At 45.9% G+C, this 16438-nt stretch overlaps 1 protein-coding gene across 1 annotated transcript; it reads right to left on the bottom strand.

Moving 5' to 3' along the window:
- Positions 1 to 14898: 14898 nt before the first annotated feature.
- On the bottom strand, positions 14899 to 16110 carry LOC118646358. Its single transcript, XM_036289057.1, has one exon. The coding sequence runs from the start codon at positions 16108 to 16110 to the stop codon at positions 14899 to 14901; it is 1212 nt and encodes a 403-aa protein (XP_036144950.1).
- Positions 16111 to 16438: the final 328 nt, after the last annotated feature.

Raw genomic sequence — 16438 nt, 5'->3', positions numbered from 1 at the left:
ACCAAAAAATGTGAAAAATAGAATATTTTTAAGACATTGTAAAAGTAATATTATATTTACATTGCAGAAATAATATTTCCATAAAATATCAAACGCAATACTGTATTTAAATATTTCTGAAAACTCTGAAAGATTGTATACAAAATGTCTTATTTTGTATCTAGAACTGTATAGACCTATCATTATATTTCTCTTCTTTTTAAACTTGTAATTTATATATCGACTCTAGTTTGTACACGTTATATTATATATAACGATTATCATTGTATTTCTCTTTTTTATACGTGTAATTTATATTGACTCCTGTCACACGTTTTATTTCTTTATATTATGACTTGTTAATAGCTTATGCACGAAGTATTGTATGATTCGTGACTTGCGGACACAAGTTTATTGATCGCCGTACTTCTTAGCAAATTTTGTCAATTCTATACTTGAGAAGGACCTATTGATGAGGTTGTAACGTTGTAACTAATAATAATATTAAGTGTACAATCTTGCTTCCGCCGTTTTCCAATAGATGGCTGTAGCGGTAAGTGGTGGTCCAAATAAATAGCTCGTAGACATCATACAATAAGCTTAGGCATTTGTAAACATAACGCCATCGAAGTATTAGTTAATTTGTGTCTGCATCATTTTCGATTGAAAATGTCAGCTTACGAGCAAATTCTCGTCATTTGCGGGAGGTTTTAATTTTTTGCTTCAATATGAAGAAATCTGTGGCTGAGGCTCATCGAATGCTCTCAAATACGTATGGTGAGACCACTATTAGTGAAAGAACATGTTGAGAGTGGTTTCAAGAACGGTGATTTTGACGTCGAAGACCGGCATAGCGGTGGAAGAAAGAAGGTTTTCGAAAATGCAGAATTGGAACATTACTTGATCAAGACTCGTGTCAAACGCAAGAAGAATTGGCAGGATCATTGAAAGTGACTCAACAAGCCATTTCAAAACGCCTGAAAGTCACGAGAATGATTCAGAAGCAAGGAAATTGGGTGCCGTACGAGTGTTGAAGCCGAGAGATGTTGAACGGAGTTTGTTTGCTTGTGAACAGTTGATTGTAAGGCAAAGACGGAAGGGATTTCTGCATTGTATTGTGACTGGGGACGAAAAAAGGGTTTATTATGAGAACCCCAAGCACAGAAAATCATAAGAACTTTCCAGCCACGTCGACGGCCAAACCAAATATTCACGGCTCCAAGGTCATGTTCTGTATTTTGTAGGACCAGCTCGGCGTAGTGTATTATAACTAGCTACTAAAACTAGTTACTATAACTAAGCTACTAAAACTGATTAAAATAATCACAGGCGATCGGTATCGAAAGCAGTTGATGCGTTTGAGTCGAGCACTAAAAGACAAACGGCCACAATACAACGATAGACACGATAAAGTGATTTTGCAGCTTGACAATACTCGACCCCATGTCGTAAAGCCCGTCAAAGCATAGTTGGAAACGTTGAAATGGGAAGTCCTATCCCACCTGCTGTATTCTCTGGACATTGCTTCTTCTGACTATCACGTGTTTCAATCAATGACACACGGTCTGGCTGACCAGCACTTCCATTCTTATGAAGAAGTAAAAAATTGGATTGATTCGTGGATTGTCTCAAAAGATGACCACTTAGGCGTGGAGAAAACTTACTACCGTCTCACCACTCGGTATTATTGGCCGCGGATGTTTGAGGACGTCGCGAGTTACATACGTCGCTGCGACACTTGCCAGCGCACTAAGGTGGAGCAAGGGAGCGTCCTAGATGCGCACAGTAATAAACGGACACAGCAGGCTGAGTGAAACGGACACAGTAATAAACGGACACAGACCAAACGGACAAAGTGACAAATGCGCACAGACCAAATGCGCACGAACCAAATGCGCACAGACCAAATGCGCACAGACCAAATGCGCACAGACCAAATGCGCACGGACCAAATGCCCACGGACCAAACGGACACAGTAACGAACAAACTTATCACATGGGTTGTGACTTCTCAGGGCACCCTTACCGACGGGGTGGGAGAAGGGGCGAAGACCCCCTTGCACCCCGTGTGTGTGTGCGTGCGTGCATGCGTGCGTGTGTGTGTGGGTGCGCTAAGCATTCTCTGCACCACATGGGATTGCGACTGTGCGCATTTGGTCCATGCGCATTTAGTCTGTGCACATTTGTTTCTGTGTCCGTTTCATTCTGCCTGCTGTGTCCGTTTATTACTGTGCGCATCTGGAACTCACTCTGGAGCAAGACGTTCCCGCGGGACTTATGTGACAGCGAGTTGTTGAGTCGCCGTGGACCGTGTTTGCCGCGGACATAATGGGGCCGTTACCAACGAGTAAAGCGGGATTCGCGTATCTCTTGGTTCTGCAAAACTTATTTACGAAATGGGTGGAGTGCCGCCCGCAAGGCCACTGGGAAAAAAATTCGAGAGACCGTGGAAAAATTCGTGATATTTCGATTAGATGCGCCGCGCGTATTGTTAACCGATAACGGGACGGAATTCGTGAACAGGGAAATTAAAGCCTTGGCCCACCAGTACGGCATCGTGCACTTTACATATCGACGTAGCATCCCCAAACAAATCCATTTGAAAGAGTAAATCGCGTATTGAAAGCAATGATTACGGTGTTCTTAGGGCGAGACCTTAGGGAGTGGGATCGTCATATTACTGAATTTTGTTTCGCGTATAACAAGGCATAGCATTCATCGTTGCAGACGTCCCCTGCTTTTCTGAATTTCAGTAGAAAACCGCAGTAGGGTTAGCTCGCAAGCTAGACGAGCCTGAGCCGGAAATCGAAGCTGCGAACCCGCAATCGTGGCGGGAGAGAATGGAACGTATTCGTCTCGTAAGAGAATGGGTCGTGGGAAATTTCGAGGCTGCCCGAGAGAAGCAAGCCAGGTACTACAATCTGCGTCGACGGGATTCGACAGTTCGCGATCGGAGATCGCGGGTTGAAACGTCAGCACGTGCTGTCGTCTGCCACGCAGCATATAACGGCGAAGTTAACGGATAAATATCACGGATCGTTTGTGATCGCTCGAATCTTGTCGCCCGTGATGTATAAGCTCGCAGAGGTCTCGGGTAATCCGGTAGGCAAGATCCATGTTAAAGATCTGAAACCGTATAACGCTCCTATTCTTCCGAGCGACTGGTGACCTGGAGACCTTGGAACCGACAGGAACATCGTTCTAAGTACGCGATCGATTCGCCGTTGTTGAAGAGTGATTGCATAAGTACGCGCGAGCGACATCCGCGGAGCACCGAAGTCACCCGCAGACCGTAAATACCGCGAGACCGTGGATCCGAGCGCGGTAGACCAAAAAATACGGCGAGGGTCCGAACGACTTCGGCGGGGCCGTAATTACGGCATCTTCACTCCTCATTAGGAGGGCGTAGCAAGCGTGCGCGATATCGAAAACGGGGGAAAGACTGACCGAGGTGGGATTCCTTCTGGGGAACACTCGGGAGTCTCTCCCGGACTTCCTAAGGGTAAGGTCGTATAAAATCGGAGTCTCCGCCATCGAAGATCTCGAATTAACGTCGAGAGAATCGCGAGTTTTTTGTGACGCGAAAAATACGTCGTGCCCGGATTTCCGAATACGCAACGACGAGCGTGCCAACGAGCATGCCTACGACGAGAGGCGGATTAATTCCGATAGAACGCGTTGCGCGACCGCGAACGCGAGAACCGTGCGACCGATGGCGCGAAGTCGGCCACGGATGTAACGAAACGAACCGCGAGTGATACGCGACGGCCCGAAAGCGGCAAAGCGATCGATTTATTCGACAAGCGATAAGTTTAGCGAGCGAGGCGCGAGTGAGTGAATGTGCGAGTGTGCGAGGCGAGATAGTGGGAGAAGACGCGAGCGTGTTTGTGAAAAAAGGCAGAAAATAAAGACTTGAGTGTCACGAGTCGAAATCTGTTGACCGCTTATTTGCGCCACACCCATTCCCCACGCGAAGCGACGCACGTATACGCGAGGTCGTCGGCTGACGCGGACTCGACGCAGCCGACGACAGCGAGGGACGATCCGGAAGGTGATTTGCCCGGATTACATCATTTTCCTTGACGGTTGGAGGAGAAACCGATCTGGCGACCATGAGCAGCGCGAGACAACGCGAAATCAAGCAACCGGCGGACGAGGCGATCATCCAACGCGTGTGTCTATACAACAAGACGGTAAGTCCACTTAGATTACGGGAAAACGCGCGGATGGCTAGAAAAACACGCGAAATCCGAAGATTTCCCAACATTTCGCGAGGTATCTAGGCCCGTCCGGCCACAATCTAACCTCTATTTTCGCATGTGTGTTGTCTATTCGACGCTTAGGTTGCGTGAGAAGGCAAAACTAGTTCTGACCCCGCCCTAGAGAAGGGAGGAAAGGACCCCGCATACATCTTATGGAAAAGTGTTCCCGGTCAAATTGGCTGAAAGTGAGATATAATGTACTCCATGACGTGCTGATCAAATATGTCCATAGGAACAGGGTCTGAAAATCTCTACATTTTGATATACGGAGCTTTGAATGTTGAAAATATGGCATTTTTGATTATCGTGTCTGGTAGATGATTGGGTTCCTTGATGCGGTGGGCCGTGCTATAGCTAACATACATGTATATACACTATATATAGTGTGTATATACACGTATATAGTGTATATAGTGTATATAATGTATATACATGTAGTGTATAGTACTGTAGTATAGTGTATAGTACTGTATATAGTGTATATATATGTATGTTAGCTATAGTACGGCTCACCGCATCAAGGAACCCAATCATCTACGAGACACGATAATCAAAAATGCCATATTTTCAACATTCAAAGCTCCGTATATCAAAATGTAAAGATTTTCAGACCCTGGTCCTATGGACATATTTGACCAGCACGTCATGGAGTACATTATATCTCACTTTCAGCCAATTTGACCGGGAACACTTTTCCATAAGATGTGTGCGGGGTCTTTTGTTTTCGTGTCGTCCCCCCTTCCCCTCAACAGCGCGGAAATTTGCGCGAGTTCCGGAGGCAGGCTCGTTCTGTGGGATCGCGAGTCCGGCGGTCGTGCCGCGGGTGGGAACGCGGTTTGAAAAATCGCTACGAACGGAAAAAATTTGTGCGAGATTTTTTTGTGTTCTTTGTTCTTAAGTTTCGTGTTTGAATTTGTGCTTATCGAAACTATTCTTGGTGGCCCGTTAGCTGGGGATCTCGATCGCTACAGCATATCGGAATGGCGTGTGCCCCGAAAGCGAGTGGTTAGAAGGGGCAACTGCCGCACAGCAGCCAGTACGGTCCTTCTTGGCGCGGGAGAGTTGTGACGTTGTAGTTTTGCTGCGGCATCGCAGTGTCTCTCCGCCGTCACAAGACCAGAGCTCGGGCTAGTGAGAGCGGCCAGGAGGTGCGAGGAGCGTATCGCAATCTTTGGCGGGCCACATTAGCGATATTATTTGCGATTACTATTTATAATTTCTTTGTATTCTGCGTATCGGGTGCCTCATTCGTCGAAATACGAGGAAAGTACCGCGGAGACTTGAGAGACCCCGGCGGAGGCCGTGGAAAAAACGGCACGGCAGAAAGCTCGATGAGGCGTCAACGGAAAAGTCGACAAGACCAGCAGCGGCGGACCCTCTAGTTATAACGACTCTCCCGTATCGGCCCCGGAGAAATTGGATGAAACGAATGGCCGCCAGCAAAGGAGGAGGATCAAGGGCACCGCAATCGAAGGACGTCTCGCGAAATTGGGTCGCGTACGTCATTGAGAGCGAGCTATCGCGAAGCGCGTAACGCGTACCCCTTATTGGCTGACGTCACGCGTAGTCAAGCAGCGCACCCCCTGCGTGGGGAGCATCATCGATTTGCACCTCTCATTTCGATCGCTCTCTTCCGCACCAGCCATTGTACCTACTGTTTTGGCAATCCGGCCGTCCTCTAAATTATCGTGGTGAGAGCACGAGACAACATCCGAACGGAGAGCAAGGGCCTTGGCAAGGACCCGGAGGGACGCGGAAGCCGGTGAGGTTGCCCGTGCAATTTGATGACAATTGTAAAGCCACTCGCGAGTTGGCGGATCGCGCTCGCGTTCTGGAATCGAGGTCTTTGGTGTAGTGTAGTACGCGAGGACATACTAATTAGTGTTAGAACGAGCGATCGACCCCTATGTGCAGCGGGCCGCCGAGAGCTTGTGGAGGCTAGGATTCGCGTATCGAAGCGTTGCATACGGGGAACGCGCTCGCAGAGGATCGTGGTCCACGGCGGTGGTAGCGAGAAGAGCATCCGTTCGCGGGAGAAGGCCGCTATCCCGTGGCACGCCCGAGGTGCGTGCTCGTCGGATCGTAGTGCGTGCGTCGCGCATTTGCGCCGCGGTTCGTGTGATTGTGCGTGGGGATCCGGCTCCTCTAATATCTTTGAGTCATTGTTATCTTGGTTCATCCCGTTCCGTTGATATTACGTCTTAACCTATTTAGGACCAAATGTTTATTATTTTTTCTCCACGTTCAACGTTAAAACTTTTTACATAGACGTCGTAGAAAAAAAAATCGGCATAGCGTTTTCGATAGTTTGAAACCTCCTCTTTCAAATTCCGACGTCAGAATTGACGTACAAAGTGGGTAAAAAAGGTTATGGCCCATTCTTCCAAAAAAGAGCAATATTTTTCGACGTTTTTTTTCCAAAAATTCCATATTTTGGATGCGAAAATGTTTTGCAGGATCATTGCAATAGGGATAAATCGTGGAATAGATATCTGCTTTTTCAAATCCTATTGCGATTTTTCAAAAATTCAACATGGCGGATTTAATATGGCGGTCAAAAGACGGAAAAACCATATATAATCGAAATATTTTTGATTTTCTCGCTTTTTTCTCGTAATATCTCTTCAGAATACTTCAAAAATACATAAGCTTATTATTTTATGTGAGGCGAGATTATAATAATACATAATAAATACAAATAATGGCGGTTTCAAGAAATGCGAAAAAACATAGTTTATCACCAAATAATGGAAAAAAGCCATAAGCAAGTGTTCATATTTAGTTTTTTATCATGCTTACATTTACGCATACACCTATGTACATCAAGTAAACAAAACACACACTAACAAACCAAAACACACACACACACACACACACACACACACACAAAAGGTGTAAATCCGACCGAGTAGCTTTCACATCATACACCTTGAGTAATGCTAATGTCAGCGGTCCTGAAACTTTCAAATCCTATAACTTAAAAAGTGGTTGAGCAAAACACTTTTAATAGTGTTTTGGAAAGCTCTCGAAATAAGCTACAAGAATATGCAATAAAAAGTAGAGGACTTTATTTTAAAAAATTAAGTTGACCTTCAAATTTGATTCCAAGGTCAAGGCCAAGGTCACCATCTTATGTCCCCCTTGAAGCCATATAATTTTTGCGTGAAACATTTTTCTCTACGACCGCTCTCTGTAAGTTTCGAGGGGTGATCGATTAAAATGGGACACCCTGTATTATTATGTTTTAATGTTTTTTAATTTTTGTCTTTACAAAATTTTCAAAATGTTGAAAAAAATTGGGTGGGGTAAATTAAAAAGTTTGAAATTTAAAAAAAAATAAATATATTATTGTAAAGAGTATAAAATGCCATAAAACTTTTGTATAGAACTGTGTGCACGCGCGAGCTTCAATCTTGCTCGTGCGGTACACGTTCATGAGGGTGGCTCGCGCTTCGAATGGTGCGCTGAGGAACGCAGGATCGTAGCAGGCTGATAGAGACGTCCTTTAATGGATGTATAAACTTTATAACGTGCTGAGATCGCACAGCTCGCGATCTCCGCGACACAAAACAGGATTAACTTCACACTCTACTTGTTCACGTGCATGGCACGCGTGTTCACAATGGCGGACGCAGCACAATGCGATGTTCTCGCGCACATCACGTGCACACGGAGTGTTTGCAATGTTCGGACGCAACGTGATACGCCTTTCAAGCGTTTACAGAAATGATCCGTAGCGAAACTCACGGTAGCTGAAACATGGTGCGATACGCCTTTTCGCGTATATCACACGAATGTCTTGCAGAACTGGAGACGGCCGAACGCGCGGCACGGTACGTCTTCCGACGTGCTGTAACCGTGAATCGTGCTTGTAAATTATTAGCGCGGATAGCCGCGGGATTCAGGGTCCGGGCGGTGGACTTAGTGAATAAAGAGACGAGTATGACGTTCGGTTAACTATGATTTATTATAACGATAATACCCTACGTTATTACAATATATGCCCTATTCTAATATTTACAGGTTCCCTACTCCAACAACTTATAACTAATATGTACAGGTAGTGCGAATGTCGTGATGTGCGAGCGCGTACGGTGTTCCGATTGGTCGGGGTGACGGTCGGTGTTTTAGTGGCGGTCGCGGGCGGTCTTGCAGATCGCGGCGTTCGTGGCGGAATCGTTCTGCCGTGCGGCGTCTGTGTCGGCGGCGACGGTGCCGGGATTGGCCCCTTGCGTCGGTCGCGCCGGCGTCGTGCGGAGTGTCGCTATGGTTGGCCGTGTCGATCGGTCCGGCCCCGTGATTGGCTACGGCGGTGCGCGGCTGCGCGGTACTCGCGGTGCGGTAGACGGCGGAGCGCGTGTCTCGGCGGAGTCAGCTGTTTGTCGACATCAGCTGTTCGCGCGGTCGGTGATCATCTCGCGAGGATGGTCTTCGCGGTGCCGGTTATCCCCTCACTCCGGGGTCCCCGGCGGTGGTGCGGGACCACTCACCTCGTGGTCGGGACGAGGATCGTGTCGGTGTGTCGCCGCTCACTCCGCGACTCGGGAGGCACTCACTTCGTGCCGGTGGGATTTTAGGTTAGGTGACGGCGCTCAATATGTGCTCGAGGAGGCCAGGCTCACTTCACCTGGAGGAAACGATCAGCTCAGTCCGCTGATCGGGAAGATCTGCCTTTTCTCGATCGGTGGAGGGTTTTTATACCTTCCACAGGATGACGAGAGGGGCAGGAGAGTAAGGAGCGGGGTGCCTACGCGAGGTAGAGGGTAACGGCCTCGTATGTTTTTACCGGCTTATCCCGGTCGCGGATAACGGCTCGTTACAGTGCAACCAAAAATGTCCGCTACGAGACTTAAGATGGCCGATCACGACGGCGCAATACGCTTTCGCGCATATTATCAAAATTCGTTCCGGAACTATGGGCGTAGCACGGCGCGATACGCTGATTAGCGAGATGTCCGTTTCGGACTAGAGACGGCCGAAGCACAGCGCGATACGCAGTTGCGTATTTCACAAAAATGTCTGCTGCGGGACTTGAACTATAGACGGCCGAACGCGACGTAGCACGCGAATGTCGCGTGTATTACAAGAATTCCGATGCCGAGCGATATACGACCGAACACGCGGCTGGGTACGCTTTCGCGTAATACAAAAATGCCCACTGCGGGCGTAAATTATTGAATGTCAACACGGATGCGGCATGCAGCACGGAGGACTAACGTTGCGCACCCGCTCCTTCGCACCCTTTCGATTTTACTGAGTCGTGAAGAAGACGGAAATCCTCATCCTGCTTGCGTCAGTAGGATGTCGCAGCAGAATCGATTTCCAATTGGATCGTGTCACGCGTCGAAATGTGACGCGACGCTTATTGATTGGGTTTCGCGATTTCGGTAGTTCCGCGAACGCCACCGGGCGCATCGTCGATTTTCACGCTTGATCCGGGTAGGTCCAGTAGGTGCTGCCGCGAGCGATTCCTGCCGAACTGAACTATAGCTAAGGGCGCAACGAGTGCTCTATTTGTGCTGCCCCCTCTTGAGTCAAACTTTATTTGGCTTGCGGTGAAATTTATTTTCAAACAGAACATTTTTCAAAAATATAAACCTTATATTTTTAAACTTTATATTCGCCAAAAATGAAAAAATGCGTTATTTTCGAGGGGTAATTTCAATCTTTAAACGTAGAGATACGCGACTAAAAAAATACGGGTCTAATATTTTTTTGTTCTACAACATATCCAAAGCTCATTAAAATCGGTGAGGGTGTGACTGGATTATTGATATTTACGACCTGGCTGGAAATGAACTCACATACCTTTCTTTGCCCTTTGTTCATAGTCGCCAGCTCCTTTAATCACTCAGGAGCAAGGAACAGGATGCCCCGTGTACTGGAACACTTGTAGAACACCCGTTATAGCGATGGGAACCACGCCCTTGCTGAGATGAGTATCCGCCTTTAGGTTATGTGCTCCCGCGCGGCATCGTATTTTCCAGACGCTTATGGATCTCCTTGATTTATTAATCTCCTTTTCTTTTTTCTTCCAGGTGCTGCCCGCTTCCCTCTAGGACTCGTCTGGATTCACAGGAATCTCCCAGAAACACCACCAGGTAAGTATATTTTTTTAGGTTATGTATCACTAGTGCCCCAGTTTTTACGAGATTCTTTATTTTCAGGACGCTCAGAATTCGCCTTCAGGAATGGATTCGCACGCACAGGAAGGTAAGTAACCACACATTATTTATAACAGTAACAAAATATCAATCTTTGTGTTTATTAACACTTATCAGTATGTTTTAGTTCACAGGTCCCGATCGCGACGCTTCTTCACAATCGCGTAAACGAGTGAATTATTTCAAAAGACGAGCCTACTGGCATTCAGCTCGAACTTCCAATCATTTGGAAGAAAACAGATTTAACGTGACACGCACGGAACTAACGCTCGCATTCGCGCTGTCAATATTCGCAATCTTATATGCTTACAACGGTTTTGGCGCGAAACTTATGGCTAATCTCGTGAGGTTCTTTCCTCTTGATGTATGAGACGCGAAAGCTCCCGATGGCTCCCGCGTTTGCTTATACTCGGCCTTGTCTCCCTTCCGCCGATTCATCCGCCAATCAGCGATAGCGTCGGTCGCTGCCGCTCGGGGTCTTAGGCTTCCCCCACCACTCGCGCTGCGTCCACTCAGCGTGAAGCCTCTTCTCGCGCGGTCGTGCGCTGGGGTATCCCCTCTCCTGTGGTATTCTCCAATGGCCGGAGAGTGCGGATGGCGAGAGCTGCTCCGAGTTACTCCCCGTTGCTCTATGTTCTTTTTCAGGTATTTTTTGATATTGCACTCAAGAAAGTGCAGTACGTCAGGAAAGTGTACCACTCTAAATAATTTTTTGTTAATGCTTAAAATAAACATGAAATATATTTTTGGCTATGTTACAGCCACGTACATACAAAACGCGTATGATATTAAGAAAGAACTTAGTAAACGTAACAAACTTACTAAATACAAAAATAAAAAACAGTCCGCGAGTTCCTGACGCAAGTCTCGCATTTTTGCATACTATTAAGCGCTTATGGCGATTACTAATAGACTAGGCCTTGTGGCTACATATATTCTAAGTTAACAGTAGTTAATACTAAGACAGTTCTAACTACGGGGCTCCAAGGGGGGTGCGGGGGGTATCCGTAGGCGCGGGGGTATGACGTCACGCGGGGAGGGGGATCTCGCGGTGCGGAAATTGCTGACGCAGGATTTTCGGGTCCGCGACCCGGGAGCGGGAGAGGGGGAATCGGGGTCCGCGACCGCCGTCGCCGCCGCCGCCGCTGCTGAGCGAACGAGAATATGTACTACATGATGGGTGAGAGCGAGAGAACGTGATGGATTGGTCGCACGAACGTTCTAATACATCGTCGTTCTGCGCTCTTAGTAAATCCCTTCTCCAATACGTCCAAAATTTCCTGTTAATATTGATAAAACCGGGTATTCTGATATCCTCTCGGTAGATCCATGGCTAAAAAATTAGCATTTTTTAAAATCTTATAATTTAACAACTTTTTAAAATATAAATGTCTAAAAACTTACTTGATTACTTATTGACTCGTGCACCGACAATAACCCTCCTAAAGGGATGTTGATTGGAGGACCTGGAAGTGGTACCTCCACGCGTACCTCGTTGTTTATAACGACCCGTTGAACCGGCATCCCATCAATGCATACATACTAAAAACAGAATAATTATTATTTAATTTTTTACACTTCACCTGCACATAAACTTGCACTATCACTTACGCCGGTGACAGGATATCCAATGCGGATGCTCTGCATTTTCACAAGTTTTGTTCACAGAAAATCTTCGTATGCACGATCTGTCTGCGTCGTTAAGAAGCAGTAGACTAAAGATGTGCGCTACTCTCACTTGAGAGATGAATTTGAAAAAGCTATGTCAGCTTTGTGGAATTTTTTTTATCTGCACGCATTCTCATTTTAAAGCTTTATAATGCTGTCTCGGTTAACGTCTCAGTCAACATTTCGTTCGAAATAAAAATCATTAAACATATTCCAAACCATTTCATACATCTATATCATACAGTATCAAACTGCATTATACAGCTATCGAACCGCTATCAAACGTAGCTATTGAACCGCTATTGAACCGCCATTGAATTATTATCAAACAACATCATACAGCTATCGAACTGCATCATACAGCTATCAAACTGCATCATACAGCTATCGAACCGTTGCCAAACTGCATCATACAGCTATCGAACCGATATTGAACTGCATCGTACAGCTATCAAACTGCATCATACAGCTATCGAACTGTCACTTGAATTGAAAAAAAAGTTATGTTAGCTTTATAGAATTTTTTTCTATCGTACGTTATTTATCAACGAGATCGTCTTATATGAGTTATCTCGGTCAACGTCTCAGTCAAAGAGCATATTAAATGTATCATATTCTATTTCATACATTTATATATCTTATATCTAATATGTACAGGAAAGGTAGAATTAAACATTTTATTGCGTTTTTATTTTTCTTTATTTTAAAAATTTCGCAATTATTTTGGTATTGCGACCACCAGTTATATATTTTAAATACATTTTGTAGTGCACAATTCTTAATATGTTTTTCACATCGTATAGTATTACTGACATCTAGATTATTTAAAGATTCAATGTCTTTGTAATCCGCATCCAATGTCTTGATATATATCCTATCATCGGTATCGAGTATGTCCATCAACCATTCTCGTTTCTGAAATCCCTTAACGTATATGATAGTATTGCTGTCATCCGTGTTACACACAACAGATGTAATCAGACGTTTCGCCATGTTGTACGGGATCATCCCGTCCTTCCATTGCAATCCATGATGATAGGCAATCAACCAAGAAGCGCAAGACTTGTCGGATTTTGTAAGAATACGCCATGGCATGGGGCTAGCAAAAATGTAATGCATGAGAACAAATCCTTTTCTCAGTACCGCCACTTCCTTCACGACAAATTTTTTATCGACAATGAATCCTTGCAGATCCACAAATGTCGGTACGATCATGACGAGTAACTTTTTAAGACTGTTGTACCCCTCGTTGTGAGTAAGATTTGGGATCGCTGCCAGAGATCTCGCGAGGAAGGTATTTGATCACTTACACCGTTATTTGTATTGAAGACTTTTATTCTTGTATTCGTTTACAGTGAATAGATCGCGACTCCGCAAGGCAGAGTGTCGCGTCTATGAGCTCGTTGTCCACGACCCCGCAAAGCAGAGTGTCGTGTGTTGTCTTAGTTTGTCTACTTCGGATTGACCCGTTCCTCACCTTCTTTCGCCGGTTTATATATCCGATAATTCGGTAGTTGAATTGAAAGAAGGGGAGGATTGCGTGAGGGCGTAAATCGGTCAGTATTCCAAATTATTGCTTAGACAGCAAGTGCTGTTTAAGGAGCATTGCGCTAATTGTCGAGCGGATTGCGCGAAACCTCGCGCGATGCGCTCGATGCTGACTGCTACAGCTGACCGACTTACGTCATCGTGCTACTGACACCTTTTTTATCGTTATGAGTGTGTCACTCATAACAGACTGTACTTTAACGCCAAATATCTCAATTTTTATCAGTTTGATGTTACATGATTTTGCGCACTACGTTGGACAACGGAAAATATTCAATTACACTGTAACGAACCTCCCGTCCGCCGGCATCACCGACCGCGCGCGGTCCGGCCGAACATCCGCCGGACCGCACAAACGGGCACCGGCCCGTCCTAATCGTCCGCATTAAAAGCGTCGAGACGAGACATCGTCTCCGCTCCGCGTATTTCCCCGCACGCTCCCAACCTCCACGGGGGGGGAGCAAGTGCGGGGAAACCCGAAGATCCGCGAGGATCCCCGATCCTCCACACGAGCGGGTATAAAAAGCCGCTCCGGTGGAGGCTGCGACACTTCTCGCTCCGACCGTACACTGGATTCCGATCCCGACCAGAGTACGATCCTGAGAAGCTTCCTGCGACCGGCAAATAGAGTAGAGTGTTCTCCGCCTTAACCGAGAGCTCTCGGTACCGCTCGCACTCCAGATCCTAGTCGTCTCCGTAGCAGAGGGTAGAGCGTACTCCGCCTTCGCCGAGAGTTCTCGGCTACGGACTTTCCTTAGTCGCCCGATCACCCGGCTCGAACACAACGGGGGTGGAGAGTTCTCCGCCTCCTTCGAGAGATCTCGAGATCGACCGGCGTTTCCTCAAAATCTCCGAGAAATCATCGCGCGGCGTAAACACCCCGCGCTTCACGCCGCACACCGCGCATCACCGGTCTCGAGGCATCGGCAGTTACCGCCCGCCGTACCGCTCGCCTCACCGCGCCACGAAGCGCCGTTTCGCGCGCCAGGGCATTGCCCGCCGGCCCGTCACCGCGTACCGCGATCATCACCAAGCGAACTACGCACGCGACAGCAAAACAGCTGTTTTGCCCGCGACGCGAAAACTCACATACACACCCACACACACACACACACACACACCACACTTGTAAATAGCACCTTCCGTCACCCGACTCACCGACACATCAACGACTGTAAATAATCTGTACATAATTACGAAGTATTAAAATACATATCTACTCTTTATTTCGGAAGAAAACTGCGTCTATTGTCTCAGGGACCTTCTCACACCCGATCCTAGCAGACTAAGCCCGCGTGGGAAATACGGTCCGTTACAACACGATCATATAAAATGAGACAATAAGCGGTAGTATTCGCGGGAACATTTTCTTTGCAATCAAATTCTATGCGCACATCTACGGTATCACTCTTGACGGATTCATTTTGTCGCGAACAGTCAATGACCGCAAAAGGTTTTTTTTCCAGAAATATGATTACATTGAGCAGCGTTTCACACTCATATCCATAATAAGATTTACCAAAACGTCGATACATGTCATATAGAATAGCATATCTAGATTTACGAAAGTCTAAATTTATATCGTCATACGGATAAAATTCGGAGTTTAGATAAAGTTTTACATTGGTTAAATTACAGTCGTCAAAGATTGTAACATCTTGAGACATGATATTTTTTCGACCAGTTTGCAGTGTGAAGATAACGAAGCGCGGTTTCTCAAGTTGAATTGCAGTTTTAACAGCCCATGAATGTTTCATCGTACTCTGCAGCAAAGGATACTCATACAGGTCCCAGGAGCGAAAACTCATAGTTAGACATTGTCCACTCTCCAAAGCTCGCAGCAAAGATAATTTGTTGACTTCGTTTAACGTAACATGCGGCATTCGCCACTGCACTTTAAATAACTCAATTTCCGGTTGAGCCGTAGAATTTCCAACAATAGAATTGTTATCGTTGCGCGCTTGTATCAAAATCAATTCATGACGAGCGTAAACAATCACGCGTTTGTAATCTTCACAAAAGCCTAATAATACACTAAGCGGTATGCAAAAGTTGAAGTATCCTTCCGGTAGGTTATACGAAAATTCCCATCTTGCATTCTGCATAATTACTGCTTTATCATATGATAACGATACATGGTTCTTGAGGGTGCTGGTTATTCCAACGTTTCTGTTGCGATCAATTTCCACACCGTTGAATTCATATCGAATTTCATCAAACATGAACGCCACGCAATTATTTCCGAGATTTATCTCATCCTTATCCTTATCCTTATCCGTATCGTCTTTCTTCTTCATTACCAATCTTCCTTCAATGTAGAGAAAACTTTCACATGGTAACGTGTATAAATCCTGCTGTTGTATGGGTATCCTTATTTCGTCGCTGTATCCAAATGTGGTGTTGGCGTACGGATTGTATGTATAAGTCTCAATCTTGACGATGCTGTCGTCAAAGATCGGCTCGCCTCCAATGTTCAAGATGTTAGACATCTTAGATATTTTGTACGATGAATCCCAATGATTTTAAAAATTCAACGTTTGACGCGGTGAGTTTCTTCTTATCGGACGATCGAATATTTTTAACTGTCGTATTTTACAATTTATTTCACACGGCCGAATATTCTTGATTGGCGTAAAAATTGTGTCTTTCACTTGCTCATTCAACACGAGCATCTCACGTTATCGTCTTCGTACGTGTAATCTAACGGTAAACTTCTCTCCACGAAAATCGAGTAATTGACCGTCCTGATCCACAATGCGAATCGTCAAATCAGTAATGCTCCGTGCGACGATTGGAAGGTAAATGATCTGTGCAGGC

This window comes from Monomorium pharaonis, chromosome 6 (genome assembly GCF_013373865.1).
Source record: "Monomorium pharaonis isolate MP-MQ-018 chromosome 6, ASM1337386v2, whole genome shotgun sequence".
In the NCBI taxonomy this organism is placed as follows: domain Eukaryota; kingdom Metazoa; phylum Arthropoda; class Insecta; order Hymenoptera; family Formicidae; genus Monomorium; species Monomorium pharaonis.
Note: the sequence above shows the minus strand (reverse complement) of the source record. Positions and strands in the feature narration are given on the sequence as shown.